General features: G+C 40.8%; 1 protein-coding gene across 1 annotated transcript in view; it reads right to left on the bottom strand.

The window, feature by feature from the left end:
* Positions 1-18,498, bottom strand: part of LOC143104854 (urokinase plasminogen activator surface receptor-like) — a 45,973-nt gene extending 27,475 nt beyond the window's left edge. The window contains exon 1 of the mRNA XM_076269188.1: positions 18,433-18,498. Coding sequence (XP_076125303.1) covers positions 18,433-18,454 — 22 coding nt within the window. The 5' untranslated portion in view covers positions 18,455-18,498. The remainder of the gene's footprint in view (positions 1-18,432) is intronic.
* Between the last annotated feature and the right edge of the window lie 6,156 nt (positions 18,499-24,654).

Genomic DNA, 24,654 nt, shown 5'->3' with positions numbered 1-24,654 from the left:
ATTTATGCACTAGATTTGATACCCATTGCCCACACATCATTTGCCGTGAACAATTACACCACATCCCGATACTACAGTCTCTGAGCTTTCATTTGACACCATGCATGGCCAATTTCGTAGTGGAAAATGGGCCTATTTCATAGATTTAATTTACATGAGCTATATTTCATATTCCACAATTTATGCACTAGATTTGATACCTATTGCTCACACATCATTTGCCGTGAGATATTACACCACATCCCGATACTACAGTCTCTGAGCTTTCATTTGACACCATGCATGGCCAATTTTGTCGTGGAAATTTACCCTTTTATTACAATGGAAATTACATGAGCTGTTTTTCATATTCCACAATGTATGCACTGGACTTGATACCTATTGCCCACACAACATTTGCCGTAAAATATTACACCACATCCCGATACTACCGTCTCACAGCGTTCATATGACACCCTGCATGCCAAACTTCGTCGTGGAAAATGGCCATTTTTCTTACATTTTAATTACATGAACTATATTTCATATTCCACAGTATATGCACTAGATTTGATACCTATGGCCCATACATCATTTGCCGTGAAATATTACACCACATCCCGAAACTACAGTCTCTGAGCTTTCATATGACACCTTGCATGCCAAATTCCATCGTGGAAAATGGCCATTTTCCTTACATTTAAGTTACATGAGCTATATTTCATATTCCACAATTTATGCACTAGATTTGATACCTATTGCCCACACATCATTTGCCGTGAAATATTACACCACATCCCGATACTACAGTCTCTGAGCTTTCATTTGACACCATGCATGGCCAATTTTGTCGTGGAAATTTACCCTTTTATTACAATTGAAACTACATGAGCTGTTTTTCATATTCCACAAATGTATGCACTAGATTTGATGCCTATTGCCCAAATATCATTTGCCGTAAAATATTACACCACATCCCGATACTACCGTCTCACAGCGTTCATATGACACCAAGCATGCCAAACTTCGTCGTGGAAAATGGCCATTTTTCTTACATTTAAATTACATGAACTATATTTCATATTCCACAGTTTATGCACTAGATTTGATACCTATTGCCCACACATCATTTGCCGTGAAATATTACACCACATCCCGATACTACAGTCTCTGAGCTTTCATATGACACCCTGCATGCCAACTTTCGTTGTGGAAAATGGCCATATTTTATAGATTTACTTATTTCATATTTTACCATTTGTGCACTTGATTTGATGCCTATTGCCCAAACATCATTTGCCGTAAAATATTACACCACATCCCGAAACTACAGTCTCTGAGCTTTCATATGACACCCTGCATGCCAACTTTCGTCGTGGAAAATGGCCATATTTTATAGATTTACTTATTTCATATTTTACCATTTGTGCACTTGATTTGATGCCTATTACCCAAACATCATTTGCCGTAAAATATTACACCACATCCCGAAACTACAGTCTCTGAGCTTTCATATGACACCCTGCATGCCAACTTTCGTCGTGGAAAATGGCCATATTTTATAGATTTACTTATTTCATATTTTACCATTTGTGCACTTGATTTGATGCCTATTGCCCAAACATCATTTGCCGTAAAATATTACGCCACATCCCGAAACTACAGTCTCTGAGCTTTCATATGACACCTTGCATGCCAAATTCCATCGTGGAAAATGGCCATTTTCCTTACATTTAAGTTACATGAGCTATATTTCAGAAAAAAAGAATAACTGCACAATGGATGTAATTACACGCTCCTCGTGATCGATCATTGTCAGATTTCAACAGTTATGACTGACAGTAGAAGTGTGAAATAAGAGAGCAATTCTCATTTATGCTATACATGAGCACACATAGAATTTGTGAGATTTTTTAAGTAGTGCAAAGTCTGTTGTATCTGGATGTGCTGTATGTCACGCCAAATAGGGATCAAATCTGCATAAATCGTAAAACATGAAATATAGCTCATAGAATTTCAATTGTAATGAAATGGGGATTTTCCATGACAAAATTGGCCATGCATGGTGGCAAATGAAAGCTGAGAGACTGTAGTATCGGGATATGGTGTATTTGATGTATGGGCAATAGGTATCAAATCTAGTGAATAAATTGTAAAATATGAAATATAGCTCATATAAATTACATGTATGAAAAATGGCCATTTTCCACGATAGAATTTGGCATGCAGGGTGTCATATGAAAGCTCAAAGACTGTATCGGGATGAGGTGTAATATTTCAGGGCAAATGATGTGTGGGCAATAGGTATTAAGTATGGTAAAATATGAAATATAGCTCATGTAAATTAAATCTATGAAATATGTCCATTTTCCACAACGAAATTGGCCATGCATGGTGTCATATAAAAGCTCAGAGACTGCAGTATCGGGATGTGGTGTAATATTTCACGGCAAATTATGTTTGGGCCATAGGTATCAAATCTAGTGCATAATTTGTCAAATATGAAATATAGCTCATGTAAATTAAATCTATGAAAAAGGGTCATTTTCCACGATGGAATTTGGCATGCAGGGTGTCATAGGAACGCTGTGAGACGGTAGTATCGGGATAGGGTGTAATATTTCACGGCAAATGATGTGTGGGCAATAGGCATCAAATCTAGTGCATAATTTGTCAAATATGAAATATAGCTCATGTAACTTAAATGTAAGGAAAATGGCCATTTTCCACGACGAAATTTGGCATGCAGGGTGTCATAGGAACGCTGTGAGATGGTAGTATCGGGATGTGGTGTAATATTTTACGGCAAATGATGTTTGGGCAATAGGCATTATATCTAGTGCATACATTTGTGGAATATGAAAAACAGCTCATGTAATTTCAATTGTAATAAAAGGGTGAATTTCCACGACGAAATTGGCCATGCATGGTGTCAAATGAAAGCTCAGAGACTGTAGTTTCGGGATAGGGTGTAATATTTCACGGCAAATGATGTGTGGGCAATAGGCATCAAATCTAGTGCATAATTTGTCAAATATGAAATATAGCTCATGTAAATTAAATCTATGAAAAAGGGTCATTTTCCACGATGGAATTTGGCATGCAGGGTGTCATAGGAACGCTGTGAGACGGTAGTATCGGGATAGGGTGTAATATTTCACGGCAAATGATGTGTGGGCAATAGGCATCAAATCTAGTGCATAATTTGTCAAATATGAAATATAGCTCATGTAACTTAAATGTAAGGAAAATGGCCATTTTCCACGACGAAATTTGGCATGCAGGGTGTCATAGGAACGATGTGAGATGGTAGTATCGGGATGTGGTGTAATATTTTACGGCAAATGATGTTTGGGCAATAGGCATCAAATCTAGTGCATACATTTGTGGAATATGAAAAACAGCTCATGTAATTTCAATTGTAATAAAAGGGTGAATTTCCACGACGAAATTGGCCACGCATGGTGTCAAATGAAAGCTCAGAGACTGTAGTTTCGGGATGTGGTGTAATATTTCACGGCAAATGATGTGTGGGCAATAGGTATCAAATCTAGTGCATAAATTGTAAAATATGAAATATAGCTCATTTAACTTAAATGTAAGGAAAATGGCCATTTTCCACGATGGAATTTGGCATGCAAGGTGTCATATGAAAGCTCAGAGACTGTAGTTTCGGGATGTGGTGTAATATTTCACGGCAAATGATGTATGGGCCATAGGTATCAAATCTAGTGCATATACTGTGGAATATGAAATATAGTTCATGTAATTAAAATGTAAGAAAAATGGCCATTTTCCACGACGAAGTTTGGCATGCAGGGTGGCATATGAACGCTGTGAGACGGTAGTATCGGGATGTGGTGTAATATTTTACGGCAAATGTTGTGTGGGCAATAGGTATCAAGTCCAGTGCATACATTGTGGAATATGAAAAACAGCTCATGTAATTTCAATTGTAATAAAAGGGTGAATTTCCACGACGAAATTGGCCATGCATTGTGTCAAATGAAAGCTCAGAGACTGTAGTTTCGGGATGTGGTGTAATATTTCACGGCAAATGATGTGTGGGCAATAGGCATCAAATCAAGTGCACAAATGGTAATATATGAAATATAGCTCATGTAAAGTAAATCTATAAAATATGGCCATTTTCCACAACGAAATTTGGCATGCAGGGTGTCATATGAAAGCTCAGAGACTGCAGTATCGAGATGTGGTGTAATATTTCACGGCAAATGATGTATGGGCTATAGGTATCAAATCTAGTGCATCAATTGTGGAATATGAAATATAGCTCATGTAAATTAAATCTATGAAATATGGCCATTTTCCACGACGAAATTGGCCATGCATGGTGTCAAATGAAAGCACAGAGACTGTAGTTTCGGGATGTGGTGTAATATTTCACGGCAAATGATGTATGGACCATAGGTATCATATCTAGTGCATATACTGTGGAATATGAAATATAGTCATTTAAATGTAAAAAAATGGGCATTTTCCACGACGAAATTTGGCATGCTGGGTGTCATATGAACGCTGTGAGACGGTAGTATCGGGATGTGGTGTAATATCTCACGGCAAATCATGTGTGAGCAATGGGTATCAAATCTAGTGCATAAATTGTAAAATATGAAATATAGCTCATGTAAAGAAAGAACAGAAAAGCCCCCCCAAAACAAGTGCAATAAGAACCGATTTATTTGACAGAAAGCATGTTGTATCATTTACTTAAAGATTGGTCGACAATGGAGTCACCAGAAAAAAGGCTTTTATTCGTCTGTGAGGAGTAGCCTATGTTCGTCTGCTACTAGGCAAATGCCAGTGTCATCGCGTATTTGCAGTCAGCGCTGCCCCCTGTCGGTAGAAAATTTTAATATTTAAGGTGGAATCGAAACTTAACTACACCGCATTCTGAATGTGCGGCCAACTTCAGCTTCGTCAAAGACGAAGAGCTACTGTCCGTTATTGTTTGTGCAAATAATATGCTGATTCATGTTCCCTTGCATTTTGCAACCATGAGGTCCATGGTTAAGCTCAATCTTTTGACGCAATCTTTTGATTTTCACACAGCCTAGTCCATGGTAGGCGCCCGATAGAAATATTGTTTAATTTTGCGATTGAGATATCCACGCACTGGCGCCCCCCCCTGCGACGTGTTCGCCCCCCGGTTTTAGAGCTATTCTAAATGCAAAAATGCATAGAGGGAGTTATGACAAAACCGTGACTGTTAACAAACTATAAGCTATAAGGTAGGCCCTATGCTAGGCCTATTACACAACACAAATTGTCACTAGGCTATGCTGGCGACCCAAATAAAATCTCCTTTGGAACCAATGGCTTACACCTTACAGTATCAAGCTGCCACCTCTTGGCGAAAAGTTAATAGTTTTGCATATCAGTAGTAATACATTTCACGTAGCTGTGAATCACGGAAAGGGCGAATGAAGTGGACACTTCTAAATGGAACCCAACCCACTGTACAGTAGCTCAAGGTCTGTGGCTAAAGCAGCCATAATGAAAGCGTTATCATTGTTTGGATACTTCACACACACACATGTTTTTTAATCGCATAGACTACAACTACCAAGCTGGAATCAAAGCACATCGACTCCCCTCTCACACCCTAAACACGCACTTCGAACCAACAAAAAGCGCCTCAGTCTCACGGAATAGCCATAGGCAAAACTGTATCTGACCGGTGTAACGTTGGTACTAAATCATCCATCGCAAAGAATGATTTTTGTAGCACGTGCAACAAATATGTGTAGGTACAGCCCTGCCCTGAATACATCTCAACGTGCGCTCTAAAACATCTGGTTTAAATGGAGATGTAGATCATCACAGGTGCGTTAATAAATCTACATTGCGGCGAGTTGACACAAATTATTCACTTTGACGAATTTATGTAGTTTCAGTTACTTTACTTTGAGCCATGCTCTTCCTTACTTGAATCACCTTTGAAAATAGAGGATTGAAGTAGCCTATATGGGCGTTTGGGAATGAACGTTGACTCAGATGCTTTTTGAGACCTTGAGCAGAAATGTCCCAGCCCGGTTTTTAGGGTGCATCATAGACAGGTTATCTTTCAGGTAGCCTATATATTTTCCATTAAAAAACCATCACGTAGCGAACGTGTTGTGGCTAACTCACTTAGCTCCTGTTAGTAGCCCAGGTTATGGTCATAAGCAAATGAGATGACAGTCGAAAGATACAATTAGTGCTGTTATCGATTTGCTTGGTAGCCTATAAACGCATTTATGGTTTTCTACAAATACATCAATAATCAAATTGGCCTCCATCACTCAACCATGCTAACGGTAACATTATTTTACCTACGTTCTGCTATTGATAGGATTAACGTAGCCTACCTGCAGTAAAAAACAAGCATGTCCAATAAACATTCTCAGATGTATTTCGGCTTCAAGAGGAAATGGGAATTACATGTCATGCAGAAATCATCCTACCCTTAGACGTTCTCTGCATAAACTACTGTAGCCTACAGTCTTGTCCTTGTAGGAAGCGTAACAACAAAATTACGGGCCCAACAAAATTACGTCTCACTGCAACGATGCGCCATCTAGTGGACAAACGACTACTTATCGCCAATACTGGAAATGCAGCCATGATGATGATGATGAATATTTATTTTGGCTTTCTTTTAATCCTACTGAATTTGTAATTATGTATCGGCCGTTCTAATACCGATAGCATGTGGGTGCCTGTGTGTGTGTGTGCATGTGTATATGTGTGCGCCACCATCTACAGGCCAATGAGTGTACAGTCACTAAATGTACACATAACTTAATTTTTTAGACCCCCCCCCCATGGATGAAATTCTACGAAACTTGGCATACCCCCAGAGAATGTCAGGTTAATCATACACATAAAATTTGGTGCAGTTCTGAACGTCTTTACTGAAGAGAGGGGCGATTAAAGCAGAATGATATTGCATTTTCATTTTTTACCGGGGGGGTGCAAATCACAAATGAGTGATTATGGGCTAGGTTGATGTGGGCCCTTGAGACCAACATACCATAAAAATTTCTTCATCCTCGGTGCCACGGTTCAGGTAGTTATTTAGGAAAAACTGCATTTTTTGGGTTTCGGGGGGCCCAGCGCGGAGGGGGAGTGGCCCCCGGGGACCAAACAAAAATTTTCCGTAAAAGTCTAGTGGGGCTACATACCCACCAAATTTCATGTGCCCCGGTGTTTCGGTGCCCCGGGTATCGTTGACCAAAATTTCAGGAAGTAGATGACAGGGAAAAAAGTCAAAAGCAGGGACGGATTAATGAACAGGCCTACCAGGCCCAGGGTCCCAGAGCTCTGGTGCTCTACACAAAGATGCTATACGTAATATAGGCTTGTACTGGGTTTGTTCAGCTCATGTCTGAATGGTGTCCATTTATATCCACAAAAGTCACCAGAATCTATCATCTAAGGGACTATGTTTCAAAATTTCTCCCAGGGGAGAACACCTCTGGATCCCGCTTCCGTGATTCGTTTGTGTATGTTAGATTTTTGCCTATTTTTTCACATCTTAATGGACACCACACTGATTTCCCTCGTGTGGTAATATTCGTGTAGCTACGGCCGTACCTTACCATCAGGCAACTCAACAACGAGAAACAGTTTCCAAGTTGACCTAACTTTCCAACTCTGCACAGCATCCCATCAACTGCATGACAGTAGACTATTTACAATATTTTCTGTAGAGTTTGTAAACACGTTATCAACTTAATGCACGCACAAAATTTGTTGGAGCAGGAGAGAGAATAACAATGAATGGATGCAGCAAATACAGAAATTGTAGCCATACTTGCTGCTTTCTTATACTATCTATGGTTGCTGGCTAGCAGCACATAATAAGCTGATTTAAGCTAATTCAATAATTCACTTTAAGGCCATCATGGATATAAAACGTTTTTTGAAAACAACGAGGGAACATAGCAAAGCTTGGAGTTATTTCAGATGGACTACAACAAGGTAGGCAAAATTGTGGTGCTTGTCAAAACCTTAGCGCAGCTGGAATAATGTTTAGGCCGATGTTAAAGCGCACGCGACGTTTAAAGCCATACATAACAGTAAATTGGAACAAAACTAAAGGTAACTTTAGACTTTATAGGGCTGTATAAAGTTGTCCAAATTAATAGATTGTAATTAGGCGTTGTTGTTGTAAAGATATTGCATGTAGATGTTGTACTATATAGGCTACTAAATTTTTAGGTGACCAATGCACAAACAAAACCGGGAAATGAACAAATATTATCAAGGCTTTGAATGTTTCCATCTGTGCACGGATTGGTGTGCAACGCATTCATTCCTGCAGGCCTGTGGCGGAATTGTTTTCTGAAAATGCAAAATATCAACAGGGAACGTTTGCGCTGGAACACACCCAGTCTTTTCGCTGAACCGCCTCCAAGGGTGCAATCGAATTCCCTAATTTACAGACATGTACCTGTGGAGGGAAAATTCCAATATGCGCTGACTGGACTTCCGGTTATGGCACTGTGCTAGATGGACGCATGACAGAGCTCCTCCATGTAAAGTTTGGAAAATAGCAGCCAGGTAGTCTTTTGAAACTAGTTAACTCCGGTGTCTACAACGAAATACAAGCTAAAATGCCAGGAAAGCAAGTCAAACCTCCTTAGACAACGAAAGACGCCCCATCAAGCCCCGCACAGTTAGCAAACCCAGATGCTAGTAACTTGAACATAGCTAGCCAAAATGAGATTCTCGCCGCCATTCAGACAATGAAGGAAGATTTTGTATTGAGATTTGATAATCTGCTTGGTGCTATTCAAGGGTTACACGGCGAATTGTAGGCAGTGTCAGCACGGGTGACAGAAGCTGAAGAGAGAATTGGCACTAATCAAGATGACATTAACTCCCTCAGAGCACAGTCCACTAGTATGAAAACTACCCTGGAGGAGCTGGTGCTCAAAGTTGACGATTTAGAGAACCGCTCGTCGTTCCAATCTCAGATTGGTTGGTCTTCCTGAGCAGAAAGAGGGGGCTCATATGGGTGCCTTTCTTGAACAATGGATTCCTGAGGTGCTGAGTGAACACATTCGACCTGGGCCCATATCCATTGAGAGGGCGCATCGAATTTGCAGAACGAACGAGACCGACCGATCCTCTGTGCGTCCCAGGGTGGTGGTAATGAAATTTCTGAACTTCACTGACAAAGAGCGGGTTATGAAAGTTGCCAGGAGTGCAGGCAACATATTCTGCGACAACCAGAGGATTATGTTCTTCCCTGATCTCTCATCTGATTTGGTTAAGCGACGGAAAATGTTTGACTCAGTGAAGAAACAACTGGCCGCCCTTTCTTGCCCAAATGTGCGCTATGGAATAGTTCACCCAGCTAAACTACTAATCACCGTCAAGGGAAGGCGACACACATTCGACTCGGCGTCGAGTGCGGAAGAGTTCGTGCGAGGGCTGAAGGCTGACGACGTTAACGTTACTCTGGAGGCCGGGACAACGGAGACGACAGACTGATCTGAACTTTGACTGAATGGGCTACTTCAGGTAACAAATGATTCCCGGACTGTTTGAATATCGCGAAATCAATAATTGAGACTATTTGACTGCATATAATTTTAAGTATTCTTTTCTGATACTTTTGGGGCTCTAGTTCAGTTGGTATGCTGTTCCTCACCGTGATATGGGCATGGGTGGACCAGCGAAGCTCCATAATGTTCCCTGTAAAGTTTGAACTGTGGGTGGGTTTGTGTATCTCGTTTGGGGAAATACACGTAGTGTTGTACATGTTTATAGGCACGTATTTTGCTTTTTTGTTTATTACATTTTACTTTGGCTCAACAACTAATTTAACATTAATGCCTCCAGATTATTCAATATTGCAGCATGTTACATGATCTTCAGTTTACATCCTGGAATGTTAGGGGTCTAAATAAGCTTGTCAAGTTAAAACAAGTCATGAGCAGAATCAAGCAACTTCAGACACCTGTTCTTAACTTTAGCTGAATGACCGGGTAGTTACATTATAGGCGGGGATTTCAATTGTACCCTAAAACCCGAATTGGATAGATCCACAGGGACGGATGCCTCTCACAACCAGACCAGAAGGGAGTTGCTGCAAATTATTACTGATTTCAATTTGATTGATTTGTGGAGACGGAACAATCCTGGTCAGTTAACATTTTCTTGTTACTCAAGCACTTGTCAGACGTTCTCTAGAATTGATTACTTCTTAGTCTCAGCCACTTTATTGTCCACAATTTCACATGGCTGGTATGATAGTATAGTGATCTCTGATCATGCCTCAGTTTCATTCGTACTGAGTTTTCCCAAATCTTTTGTCAGTTCCGCTAGATGGCGTCTTCAGTCCTTTTGGCTGAAAGACCCAGAATTTATTATGACCGCCGCTATTATGACCGCCCCCCCCCGTCATCTACTTCCAGAATTTTTGGTCAACGATACCCGGGACACCGAACCACCGGGGCACATGAAATGTGGTGGGTATGTAGCCCCACTAGACTTTTACGGAAAAATTTAGTTTCGTCCCCGGGGGCCACTCCACCCCCGTGCTGGGCCCCCCGAACCGCAAAAAAAGCAGTTTTTCCTAAATAACTACCTGAACCGTGGCACTGAGGATGAAGAATCTTTTATGGTATGTTGGTCTCAAGGGCCCACATCAACCTGGCCCATAATCACTCATTTGTGATTTGCACCCCCCCCGGTAAAAAATGAAAATGCAATATTATTCTGCTTTAATCGCCCCTATCTTCAGTTAAGATGTTCAGAACTGCACCAAATGTTATGTGTATGATTGACCTGGCATTCTCTGGGGGTATGCCAAGTTTCGTAGAATTTCATCCATGGGGGGGTGGGGGGTCTAAAAAAAATTAGGAGTGACTGTACACTCATTGGCCTGTAGATGGCGGTGCACACATATACACATGCACACACACAGGCACCCACATACTATCGGTATTAGAACGGCCGATACATAATTACAAATTCAGTAGGATTAAAAGAAAGCCAAAATAAATATTCATCACCATCATCATGGCTGCATTTCCAGTATTGGTGATAAGTAGTCGTTTGTCCACTAGATGGCGCATCGTTGCAGTGAGACGTAATTTTGTTGGAAGTTAAGTGGGTTGGAAAAACAATGGACGCTTCTTACAAGGACTGTAATTTACCGCAGAGAACGTCTAATAAGGATAGGACGATGTTCACATGAAATGAAATTCCCATTTCTTCTTGAAGCCGAAATAAATCTGAGGATGTTTATCGGACATGCTTGGTTTTTACTGCAGGTACGTTAATCTTATAATATCAATAAGGACCTAGGTAATGTTACCGTTAGCGTTGGTTGAGTGATGGAGGCCAATTTGATTGATTGCATTTGTAGAAAACTATAAATGCGGATATACCAAGCAAATTGATGGCAGCACTGTAATTGTATCTTTCGACTGTCATTTGTTGCACGTGCTACAAAAATCATTCTGTGCAATGGAAGATTTACCAACGTTACACCGGTCTGATACAGTTTTGCCTATACATGCGTGAGACTGAGACGCCTGTTTATTTTGTTTTAAGTGTGTGCAGGGTGTGAGAGGGGAATCGATGTGCTTTGATTCCAGCATGGTAGTTGTAGTCTGTGAAATTAAAAAGCACGTGTGTGTGAAGTATCCAAACAATGACACCTTCATTTCATTATGGTTGCTTTAGCAACACACCTTAAGCTACTGTGTAGTGGGTCCCATTTAGAAGTGGCTACTTCATTCGCGCTTTCCTTGACTCATGGAGCTGCGTGAATTGTATTACAACTTTGCCACGATATGGCAGTTTAAGTCCGCTTGATACTGTAAGGCGTAAGCCATTGGTTTCCAAAGTAGATTTTATTTGTGTCGCCAGCATAGCCTATTGACAGTTTATGTTGTAATAAGGCCTACCTTATAAGCCTACGTGTAGCTTAGGCAAGCTAACAGCTTTCTATTAGGATCTAGTTTGTTAGTTACAGTTTTGTCATAACTCCCTGATGCATTTTTGCATTTAGAATAGCCAGAGCGTGGATATCTCAATCGGAAAATTAAACAATATCGGGTGCCTATGGACTTCTAGGCTGGGTGAACCCAGCCTGATCTGCCCGCTATTTATTTTTTGATTTCTTAAAAGATTGAGCTTGGTACTAGCCATGGACCTCAGTTACACAATGCAAGGGAACATGAATCAGCCTATATTTGCACGAACAATAACGGACAACAGCTGTTCAACTTTGGCCCGTTAAAATGTGTATGAACAGTCTAGCGACGCATTTCATCAAGGCCCATTTGGACATGTCAGTTATTTGCACCACTGGTTAGATGTAAAACAGCATTTCATTTCAGACTACTGTTACTTAATTTGTGCATTAACAATAACGTTTCAGACTACTGTTACTTAATTTGTGCATTGACAATAAAGTATTACATGAACTAAATATGACTAAAATCTTATGTAGAAGAAGAAACATTCACAAAAAATCCATCTATCCAAAAATTACCTTTGTTTTTGATAGCTGTTGAAAACAGCATGGAACTGACAGAGATGTTTTTGTTTATAAATAAATAAATAACATTATGCTGATACCTTTTGCTTTTCCCAAATACAATGTAGCCTACAGGTGTAAGTGACCTTTCATCAATCCAGTTGCAATGGATGAACTGTGATGAACTGCCCTACTTGTGATTGTTTAGAGATTTTAAAGGTTTTATAACAATGCTACATCTTCTTTGGCTATTCTACAATCTATTCACCTTTTCAGCACCAGTAGGCTACTTTCTGTGCAGCCGCACACACACACACTCAGGCATGCCAAACAAGCATACACAAAAGTTTCAAGAGTGGGGGATGGAGTAAAATATGGAGAAAAATTGAAGTGTGATTGATTTTCGCGGAACGTATGTACAGGACTGAGCGGCGGTCATATTTTGGACCGCTATGCGGTACATCTAGTTTAATATATTGGACTACAACTTGATTACTACTTTGTGAATAATACCAACGAGACATCTGCTGCTATACGATGGGATGCCTTTAAAGCTTTTTTGAGAGGTCAGATGATTAGCTTTATTAGCTTTAAACATAAATCTTGGAGACTGGAGGTGGAACAATTAGAAAATAAAATAAAGATTATTGAAACAGACTACTTTAAATCCCCTTTCCAAGAATTATTTAAAGAGCTTAATGAGCAAAGAGCTAAATATAATGTTTTTTATCAACAAACAAAGCAACCAAAAGTTTGATGAGGCTGAGGCAATCTTACTACGAACAAGGTGAAAAAGCCGGTAGGCTCTTAGCCTGGCGTCTTAAGCAAGCAGGAGCCGACAGAGCAATAAATGAAAATCAGGAAGGTCTGCAGACCAGTGTCCCGCAGGACATCAATAAGACCTTTTTACATTTTTACCAAAAATTGTACTCCACAGATTATTCAGCTACAGCTATACAAAAACAGACAATGTTTTTGGACTCTCTACACTTTGCCACCCTGGGGGGAGACACAGTGGAGGCTTTAGAATCTGACCTGGATGCTGAGGAATTGTGTGAAGCTATAGCCGGCATGAATGGGGGGAAAGCCCCTGGACCGGATGGGATCCCCATCGAAATGTATAAAGTCTTTAAAGATAAATTAATACCTCCACTACTTGAGATGTATCATGAATCATTGGACAGTGGTTCCCTCCCCCCTTCTCTTAATATGGCAATGATATCACTTTTGTTAAAACCAGGGAAACCACCTACTCGATGTGGGTCCTACAGACCGATTTCTCTCCTTAACAGTGATCTTAAAGGAGAATTCCGGTGTGATTTTGACCTAAAGTGTTTTGAAACATGATACCGAGTGTGAACATATGTCTCATAGCCCATCTCGGCTTGTCCCCTGCACTCCGAAATCTGGCGCTAGTTAGCCGATGCTACCAACAAGGCGGTCAATGGTGGTGCCTCGGCATCGGCATAGCCATGCAAATAAATCACTGTTTTACTCCAAAAATAATTCCGTGGAAATGCATGGATTACAGTTTCTTCCAGTAGCAGCAACTGGAATCCATGCATTTCCACGGAATTATTTTTGGAATCTGATCCCTTATCATACCTGTTCATTCTTACTCGTCGCTCGACTTATCGTGACTAAATTCAAGATGGCTGCAAACGCTAAACTTCGAGAAGATACTGTCTGTATAAATCGTCTTGTAAGTAAACTACCAGTGCTTTTTCAAAGTTCTCAATGTCTCGTTTTAAATGTCAGGGCCCTTGGAAGTCTACCAATGAAGTGTGGAGATACATTGAGCCTCGTAAATGGTGTAAAACAGTGATTTATTTGCATGGCTATGCCGATGCCGAGGCACCACCATTGACCGCCTTGTTGGTAGCATCGGCTAACTAGCGCCAGATTTCGGAGTGCAGGGGACAAGCCGAGATGGGCTATGAGACATACGTTCACACTCGGTATCATGTTTCAAAACACTTTAGGTCAAAATCACACCGGAATTCTCCTTTAAGATTCTGTGTAAGGCGTTAGCGAGACGATTAGAAATACTTCTGCTTAGGATGGTGCACTCTGACCAGAACGGCTTTGTCCAGGGAAGACAGGGCTTTCACAATGTTCGAAGAGTGCTTAATGTCATCTTTGAGAAATCTGGTTGTAAGGATAATGCCATTCTGTCATTAGATGCCGAAAAGGCTTTTGACAGAGTGGAGTGGCAATATTTATTTGATGTTCTGCAAAGATTTGGTTTAAATACGAAATTTCTGGGCTGGGTTAGACTTCTCTATACTGATCCACAGGCTGTAGTTGTAACTAATGGAATGACTTCTCAGCCTTTTCAGTTGCAGCGAGGAACGAGACAAGGTTGCCCCTTGTCTCCATTATTGTTTGTCCTGGCTATTGAGCCATTGGCTATGGCAATTCGAAAGAGTACCAATTTAGAGGGAATAAGGATTGGTGACTTCGATCATCGTATAGCTCTATATGCTGATGATATCATTTTGTTCTGTTCTAATCTGAAACATACTCTGCCCACATTACTTGATCTGATTAGGTCTTTTGTCGTTTTTACAGGTTACAGGATTAATGACTCCAAATCAGTGATAATGTTTATGAATCAAAGCGAGACAAAAATCCTCCAGTCTGTACTCCCTTTCAGGTCTCAACACAGGGTTTTACATACCTAGGTATTGCGATTTCTCCTACAATTGATAAAATTGTCCCTAATAATTATAACCCCATGCTGGATAAGGTTACTCAGCTTGTGAACAGGTGGACAAAACTTCCCATATCTATGATTGGTCGTGTGAATGTTCTTAAGATGTCCATATTACCTAAGTTTTTGTATCTTTTCCAGTCCATTCCCCTTTCTCCTCCACCTTCTTTTTTTCCTTTTGTCAAAAAGCTTTTCTCAAACTTTATATGGAACAACAGGCATCCTAGGCTCAGGCTGTCTCTGTTATATCTACCATACGATAGAGGTGGATTACAGTTGCCAAACCTGGAGTGGTATTACTGGGCAGCTCAAAGCAGAGCAGCAATGTTTTACTTTGAAAAGGTTAATCCGCCATCCTGGGTTCCAATCGAATCTCACCGAACTGGTATGTCCCCTAATTTATACTCTGCAAATAAAAAAGAGCTAATTAAACAGACAAAAAATCCCTTTTTAAAACACTAATAACCTGGTTCACAGTTAGTTCATATTTGGGAGAGGATTTCAGGTTGTCTCAGTTTTCCCCTATATTTGGTAACAAGGACTTCCAACCTGGTAGAGCAGACCCAGGATTTAAAATATGGGCATTACAGGCTATAGCTAAAATTTCTGACCTGTATAATGATAGCTATGTTCTAATGTCATTTGCAGAACTTAAATCCAAACACGCAATTCCTGCAAAAAACTTTAAGTATTTGCAAATAAGAAGCTTTATACTGAGCAGGCAATGTAATAGTTTGACAATGCCTCCTCTCTCTACTTTAGAAAGATTTACACAGAACTTTTTGTACGCCAGGAGTCAGGTTTCTTTATTGTATAACCTCTTTGTAAGTAACTCCACAGAATCCTCACAGAACATCTTACAAGCTTGGAGGGCCGACTTACAGGAGAACATAACTGAAGTAGAGTGGTCAGAAGCATGTAGTTTAGCTCAAATACAAACCATAAACACAAACTCTAAACTGCTACAATACAAATGGTTGACTAGACTTTACATCACTCCAGCCAAGTTGCACCGCTTCTATTCTAACATTCCCGACACCTGCTTTAAATGTAAGCACCAAAAAGGCTCCTTGTTTCACTGCATGTGGGAATGCCCGCAAATATTAGCTGTTTGGAAGGTGTTAGAGACTATCAGCGAAATAATTGGTGAGGAAGTACCCCTTAACCCAAATATATGTTTATTGCAAATCTATCCAGAAGAATTGGCTTCCTAGCAGTGTAAGATCTTTATTGAATATCTGTCTTTTGGAGGCTAAACGCTGTATAGCCTGTGTGTGGAAGACGGAGACAGCTTGTGCCATAGCACAATGGCTGAAGGGAATGTGTTTTTACTTTGCTCTGGAGAAGATAAGTTACACTATAAAAAACAAACTAGACAAATTTTGGAAGGTCTGGAATATCTTTTGCTATTTTCTTGAAAACAATAATATTGAAATGGATGGCTGGAAAGATTAAGAAATGTATATTGAGCCCCCCCTCCCTTTTTTTTAATTTTATTATTATTTTATATATTTAATTGTTTATTTATTTATTTTTATTTTTTTATTTCATGTGCTTCTTAGTGATGTGCTGTAGTGCTAGGGCTATGTGATATAACGCAGTATTAGTGTACTGTGATCTGTTTTGTTTGTGCCTTGGGGTTGTATTGTTGTACAGTATGTTTGTAACGTGAACAAAAAGCTTTAATAAATAAATGTTTAAAAAAAAAAAAAAAATATGCGCTGACTGCAAAATAGGAAAGACAAAAGCGTGAGTATACAAAGTCAATTACGCTGGAGTGCAAGATAGAGCCCTATGTCTTTAGATCCATCTTAAAAGACCCAAAACTATCACAGGAACGGAGAGCACTGGGCAACTAATTCCACCAACATGGAACCACTTAGGGGAAAAAAAATTGTAAACGTTGATTTGCACACTCCTTTGGATCGTGCAACCATTGATTGATGTCTGCAGTTCAGTCAGTGGAGGTTGCAGGATTAATGCACACTTATTGTTCAGTTGTTCTGGCTGGCTATGGGCATGCACAACAAACATGTCCTTAAAACAACCCTTAACGTTCATTTTTAAAACTGTGCAACTCACCGAGTGGTTAGTGATGTTCGTTGATGTTCCAAAACAAGTAGCGTGGGCGAAATACAGTTTCTGTCGTGTTTTATTTGCCATTTTGTAAAATCCCATTGATTTCTGTTGGAAGACTCATTGCGCCTTGATATCACTGCGCTACCGGAAACGGAAAGGGGGTCTGTTTACAGTTGTAGTCTTTCCCCTGCGAAACCTTCTTTTACTGTCTATGCTTCAGACTCAAATATTGAGCGGAAGTTTATACACGGTTGTGAGGTATCTGAAAAAATAGTTCCACAATAGCAAATAACACTGATTGAAATCATACATTGCGCTGATATATTTATTTTAATAATCAACGAACACCAACACTAACCACTCGGTGAGTTGCAGTTTTGAAAACAAATGTTAAGGGTTGTTTTAAGGACATATTTGTGCATGCCCATAGCCAGCCAGTCAAAGGCGATTCAAATCGAGTCAGAAAGTCGAGACAGGACCCATCGTCAAAATTTCGGTGTCCACCACTCTAGTTTATCCAAAACAAACCAGAAAAGGGACTCAAAGTGCTGAATACCGGAATTATCCTTTAATTCACTAGTTTGTTGACATTTCAGCGGAAGGACGTCACAATAGCCATTGGCATAAAGCGAATTACTCTCGCTGACGCTTTTTGTGAATGAATGCAATGTGCTGGGACATTGCTACGCGTGACAGCTCATAGAATGCCTCTCTTCTAATCAAAAATGAAGAAATAGCTTGACCATACCTAAGTATGTATAAGTATAGTAAGTATATATACTCTTTTGATCCCGTGAGGGAAATTTGGTCTCTGCATTTATCCCAATCTGTGAATTAGTGAAACACACTCGGCACACAGTGAGGTGAAGCACACACTAATCCCGGCGCAGTGAGCTGCCTGCAACAACAGCGGTGCTCGGGGAGCAGTGATAGGTTAGGTGCCTTGCTCAAGGGCACTTCAGCCGTGCCTACTGGTCGGGGTTCGAACCGGCAACCCTCCGGTTACAAGTCCGAAGCACTAACCAGTAGGCCACGGCTGCCCCTAAAACGTGAGAAGGCGTGACATCGGCCGCAACGGCAATAGTGCCACGGAGGCGCTACCTAACTGTTGTAGTCTAAGGAAATTCATAACAACATTAAAAGGGCTTTGTCTTACCTGCGTTCACACTCACAGTCATGCTGGCACATGATCCTGCACTACAGGTTTCAGTATTTGTGCAGGTCTGAGAGGTATCAGCAACACACTGATAACAACTGAGTGCAGCCACTGGAGACATACAGAGCAAAAGAGAATTAAAATTCTGTTCTCGAGATGTTAAACTAATACTTTAGGTGATGATGCTAGAGCAGGTGTTCTCAATGTGGGATCTGGGGACCTCTTGTGCGTCATCCTAACAACGCCCCTTAGCTGTTCTAAAATCAGTGTAACCTACGGCCTTTCGGGGCTTATTTCTTAATTAAGTTGTGATTTATCATTTAAAAACTTTTTCACTGACAAAACAAGCAAATTGTGTCTATTTGCTCCCACCCACATCAACATTGAACTTGAATCACTTCACTCAGGTCTCAAAGAACCAATGTTATTTAGCTTGGCTTATTTGCTATTTGAGCAGTCTTGGCTAAGTCCAAAGTTGACCAAAGACAAAGTTACACACGGGATATAAAGGAGTGTAAAGAAAACACAGGACATTGGCCAGAACTTCAGAGAATACAAATGGCATATGCTTAACTTTACAATTATAATAAGTGTGCTAGAGAACTAGAAGCTACAGAAACATTCTGCATAAAATAAAAGGCAAATTCAGTCACCACTGAGATAATTACCTTCAGAGAAGAGCGCACACAAAACACCAAGGGTGATGCTGGGTTTCATGTTGATTGCAGTAATGCAGAGGGTGATGCACTGTGTGGAACCTCTTTATTCAAGGGTTTCATCAGGTCCCTTTACACAGGTGTATTAATCAAGCACCATACAGTCTGCATTCATAATCTAGGTGCTTGACTTCACACACCTGTGGAAAGGGACCTGATGAAACTCATAAATAGCATGATGGGGCGTGGTGTGTAAAGATTGTGCTCTGTGAGACAGAAACTAGGTGCGTTTACGAGCAATTGAATTTGGAAACTGAATGTTAACCACTCTTTAATTTCTAGTAAATGGTGAGTGGGTGTGGGTTAGGTTATTCATGGGTTTCATCAGGTCCCTTTCCACAGGTGTATAAAATCAAGCACCTAGATCGCATCTACACGGAGAATGGATAAAATAAAAAATAAAATAAACCATGGATGGGTCCATTGATGGCCTACTTGAGTAATTAAATGGTCTTGATTAACTCTGTTTTATCTCCCCTTTCAATATTGGTAATAGACAGGTCATCTGCTGGAAAAATTAGGCCTATTTTTTGGTTTTCTTCATGGATTGCTGGTCAGAACCCCTATTGGAACAGATTAAAACTTGGGGCATGTTGAATTTTGTCCAAAAACCCCTAACCCCATTTTTACACACTTTTTGCTATGCTATGGGGACATTTCCAGTAAAAACAGTGTCATTTTAGCAAAAAAACTGTCCTTTTCTATCAAATACCAATTTACAGAGGTTAACTGATGATTTTAAAAAAGTATTTTTTCTTAACAATTTTACATTGTATAACAAATTATAATTTTGTCAGATATTGTCAAATATCATAAATCATCAAATTTCCTTCAAACATAAACCTCTTACAGGTTAAATACAGTTTAACTGGGTACTGGGTACCTTAACTTAAACAGATTAAAACATATGGCATTTATACATTTTCCCAAAAACTCAATATAAATTCAATAATATCCCCAACATGGTGAATTTTTGGGCCTAAACTATCACAGGAACGGAGAGCACTGGGCTACTCAATCCACCAACGAGGAACCACTGAGGAAAATAGTCTCGAATTTGATCTAGTGTTTATGGCTGGTCGACACAACAGATGCTCATCAGATGACCGCAGTGAGTGGTTGGATGTACAGCTGGATCATAGAATTGAGATAGCCGTAAGCAGATCCAGTAAGTGTCCTATAGGCCAAGGTCTATTATAGGGAGCCAATGTGGAGTAACTAGGAGAGGAGTTACATGTGTCCTCTTTGGCTGACTGAAGGCCAGGCGTGCTGCAGCATTCTGAATCATTTGCAACGATCTTACTACACAATCAGGCAGGCCAGCTAACAGTGAAATAGCCTACAATAGTCCAGTTTGGAGATAACCATGGCCTGCACAAGAAGTTGTGTAGAAACCAACATGATTTTGCAATTCAGGCTACATGCTCAAAGAAATTAAGTCGGTCATCAATTATGTGCCAATCTAGTTGGGGTCAGTGAAGAGGAGTCAAGCTGGATGTTAATCTGTTGGGGAATAGCTGTTTTAGCTGGAAACACCAAAAGCTCAGTTTTTGAGAGATTAAGTTGAAGGTGTCCTAGATAACAATTTCCTTTGGGCCGGATCCGCATTAAAGCCATAGATCCGCCTGTAGCGGACATACGGTAGGCCCTATCTGACTGTGGGCCAGATCTGCACCTGATAGAGGTTTCAGCTCTGCGAGCAATGCTGTTTTTTGCTTTTTTTCACCGGTTTACAGATTTGTCCCAGGTCCGATTTCCGCAACTCAACTGTAAGTCAGGAGATCATGCGTTTAAAATAGGCTACAAAACACTGATTTGGCCCAAACCTGTGATACGGATATGAGCCGAAGGACCATTTTTTCAGAGCAGACCCAGGGGGTAATTATGACATTAATTAAGGTGCTGATTCTGCTAAATTGACTGTCCTTTCCCTACTTCATTGTCAACTGGCTGCTGAAGAAAAAAAGGTATTTTGGAATGGCACAAATTTCGAAAGCATGGGGGTGCACTATGTTTCCATGGCCACTTCATTTCTAGAGTAAGGCTGGAAATGAAGATATAGTTGGCTCAGTATTGATCAAATGCTCGTTTCATTATTTTTATTATTACTTAGCAGTGGTAAAAGTAGTCAATTGTTGTTTGTGTCAGATCTACCAGTGCTATGAGAACCCCATATTCTTGCCACGCATGCAGAAGTCCGAGCAGTAACGTTAATCAAGGTTCTTTGCTTTGCTCACTATCAATCTTTTGACACGATTAGCCAGACTGCGGTTGGACTAGGATACGGCCCAACTTTTCAAGGTAGGCTATCTGCTTTTTATCTTTTTGTTGGTTTATTCAGCGACAACAACAAGCAGCCGAGCGATTGATAACTTTACTGTAAGGTTAAAGGGACACCAGGCAAGCCTGATGCTTTTTCTCTACGAAACTCCCCCTCGCTCGGTCTGAAGCTCTTTTCATTTTCTTTGCGTCTTCCGTCAAGGGTTTTCGCTGCTTCTTCGCCGGCTCTGCCATTATACACACGTTTGCAACAATCTCTAGCGTTTCGTTAGCCTTCCTCTATGCTGTAAACTGATCCTGCTTCGGTCGGCGGGTAGGATACACCAAACTTGCAAGTGGGATATTCTTCCTACAGGCAGTAGGGGCGGGCAAGAGAGCCTTCATTCGCCCCATAATGAGTCATTTAACCATATACCGACTTACGAAGATGATTAATTAACACGAAAACGTTGCCTGGTGTCCCTTTAAAGGATAATTCCGGTATTTAGCACTTTGAGTCCCTTTTCTGGTTTGTTTTGGATTAATTAGAGTGGTGGACATCGAAATTTTGACGATGGGTCCTGTCTCCACTTTTCTGACTCGTTTTGAATCGCCTTTGACTACTTCAGTTGCTGCCTATGGGCAGGCACAAACATGTCCTTAAAACAACCCTTAACGTTCGTTTTTAAAACTGTGCAACTCACCGAGTGGTTAGTGGTGTCCGTTGATGTTCCAAAACAAGTAGCATAGCGAAATACAGTTTCTGTCGTGTTTTATTTGCCATTTTGTAAAATCCCATTGATTTCTGTTGGAGGAGCCTGGTGGAGGACTTTGTGCAGTTCAAAGAGCAAAGAGATGGTGGTGGATTTCCGCAGGTCTAAGCCCACTCTGCTACCAGTCTCCATTGATGGGGTCAATGTGGAGGTGGTAAGCACCTACAAGTATCTGGGTCTCCATCTGGACAATAAACTGGACTGGTCAGCCAACACTGATGCACTCTACAAGAAAGGACAGAGCAGGCTGTACTTCCTGAGGAGGCTGCGGTCCTTCAATGTGTGCAGCAAGCTCCTCAGGATGTTCTATCAGTCTGTTGTGGCCAGCGCCCTCTTCTATGCAGTGGTATGCTGGGGAGGAAGCACAAAGAAGAAGGATGCTGGGCGACTTGACAGGCTGGTAAGGAAGGCTGGCTCTGTAGTGGGAGCTGAACTGGAGTGCATCACTTCAATATCTGACAAAAGGACCCATAACCAACTGATCAACATCTTGGACAATGAATGTCATCCGGTCTACAGCACTGTCAAAAACCAAAAGAGCTTGATCAGCTGGAGACTTCGCTCACTGCCATGCACAACTGAAAGGCTGAGGAAGTCATTTGTTCCTAGGGCCATTGAACTGTTCAATGCCTCACTAAAGGGAAGAGGAGAGATAGACGTCTCTGCTTAGTCTGTCTGCCTCTCCACCCTCTCAATTTTTGAGGACTGCCCACTACTGCTTTACTACGGTTTTACTACTGTTTTACTAATGTACACAGCCTAATGTTTTCACTACTGGTTTACTGCTACATTGCTTTTCATGCTATATTAGCACACATGATCAATAGCTGCGGTCAGGCTTCTGCTACAATACTGAATGAATGAATGGCTATAACTCTATTACCTCAACCTGTTCTTGCACTGAAATAGTTTTTTATTTTACCTTGTCTACATTATACTTTACTCTCCTATTTGTCCATATTATTATGACCGCAGTGCAGCGAAGGTTTAGTCAGATTTTTTTTTTCTTTTTTTTTTTCTTTTTTTTTTCTTTTTTCTTTTACACGAAACTTGGTGGGCATGTAACCCCACATGGATAGCATGGAACCTCCTTTTTTCGTTTTGATCTGTAGCCCCTCCCGCTGGACTGGACCCCCCGAAAGGAGGGTAGGGCAGACACAGTTTTCTATGAATATCTCGAGAACCGTAGGGTTTAGGAGGACCATTGTTTTTTTGTATGTTGATCTCAAAGGGCCATGTCAACCCATTCCATAACCACTCATTTCATGTATAGCGCCACCTAGTTAAACACAAAAAAGTAAAAATGAGGTGTTGTAATCGCAGGTATCTGTGACCTAACATAGTCAAAACTGCACGAAATTTGAAGTGTAGGATCATTATGAGACCCTCTGAATGCACGCCAAGTTTCGTGGAATTCCGTTCATGGGGGGCCACACAATAAATTAATTTATGTAACTATACACCAACTGGCCTGTAGGTGGCCGGAGACAGTTTTCTGTGAATATCTCGAGAACCGTAGGGCCTAGGAGGTCCACCTTTTTTTGTATGTTGGTCTTAAGGGGGCATGTCAACCTATCCCATTACCACTTATTTCATGTATAGCGCCACCTAGTTAAAAATTAAAAAGCAAAACATTAGGTGTTTTCATCACAATATCTCTGGCTGACATGGTCAAAACTGCACGAAATTGAAAATGTAGGATCATTATGACACCCTCCGAATGCATGCCAAGTTTCGTGGACTTTCGTTCATGGGGGGCCTTACAATAAAATAATTTATGTGTACATTTAATGACCGTACACCAACAAGGATTCCCGGGACACTGAAAGACCGGGGTACACGAAACTTGGTGGGCATGTAACCCCACATGGATAGCATGGAACCATCGCTTTTCGTTTTGATCTGTAGCCCCCCCGCTGGACTGGACCCCCGGAAGGAGGGTAGGGCAGAAACAGTTTTCTGTGAATATCTTGAGAACCGTAGGGCCTAGGATGACCAATTTTTTGCGTATGTTTGCCTCCAGGGGTCATGTAAACCCATTCCATATGCACACATGTGCATAAACAGATACACACGCACACACATACATTCACAGTAATCCTACGTATGACACATACTCACACAGTAGACATACAGTATATACGCATGCATGCACATGCACACACACAGGCACATAAACAGGCAAACACACAAGCACATGCACATGCACGCACACACACCCACCCACACACACATAAACATAAACATGTACAGTACACGCACACATGCACACAATTCAAGAATTTCTCAGAATTATGAACAGGCAAGATGGGGGTGGGGTTGTATAAAATGTATATTACATGTGAAATCTATGAACTAATCATGTTTTGGTACTTGTTGTCTAGCAGATACCAGTGAGAATTGAGTGTGCATAATGCAATTCAGTGAGACAGTTAGAATCATATATGCCTTTCAGCGTGACTTATTTTTGTGGA

This window comes from Alosa pseudoharengus, unplaced genomic scaffold (genome assembly GCF_046254945.1).
Source record: "Alosa pseudoharengus isolate Yale_2024_CS ecotype anadromous, Long Island Sound unplaced genomic scaffold, YU_APseudo_1.1 YU_APseudo_1.1_scf_5, whole genome shotgun sequence".
Classification (NCBI taxonomy): domain Eukaryota; kingdom Metazoa; phylum Chordata; class Actinopteri; order Clupeiformes; family Clupeidae; genus Alosa; species Alosa pseudoharengus.
Note: the sequence above shows the minus strand (reverse complement) of the source record. Positions and strands in the feature narration are given on the sequence as shown.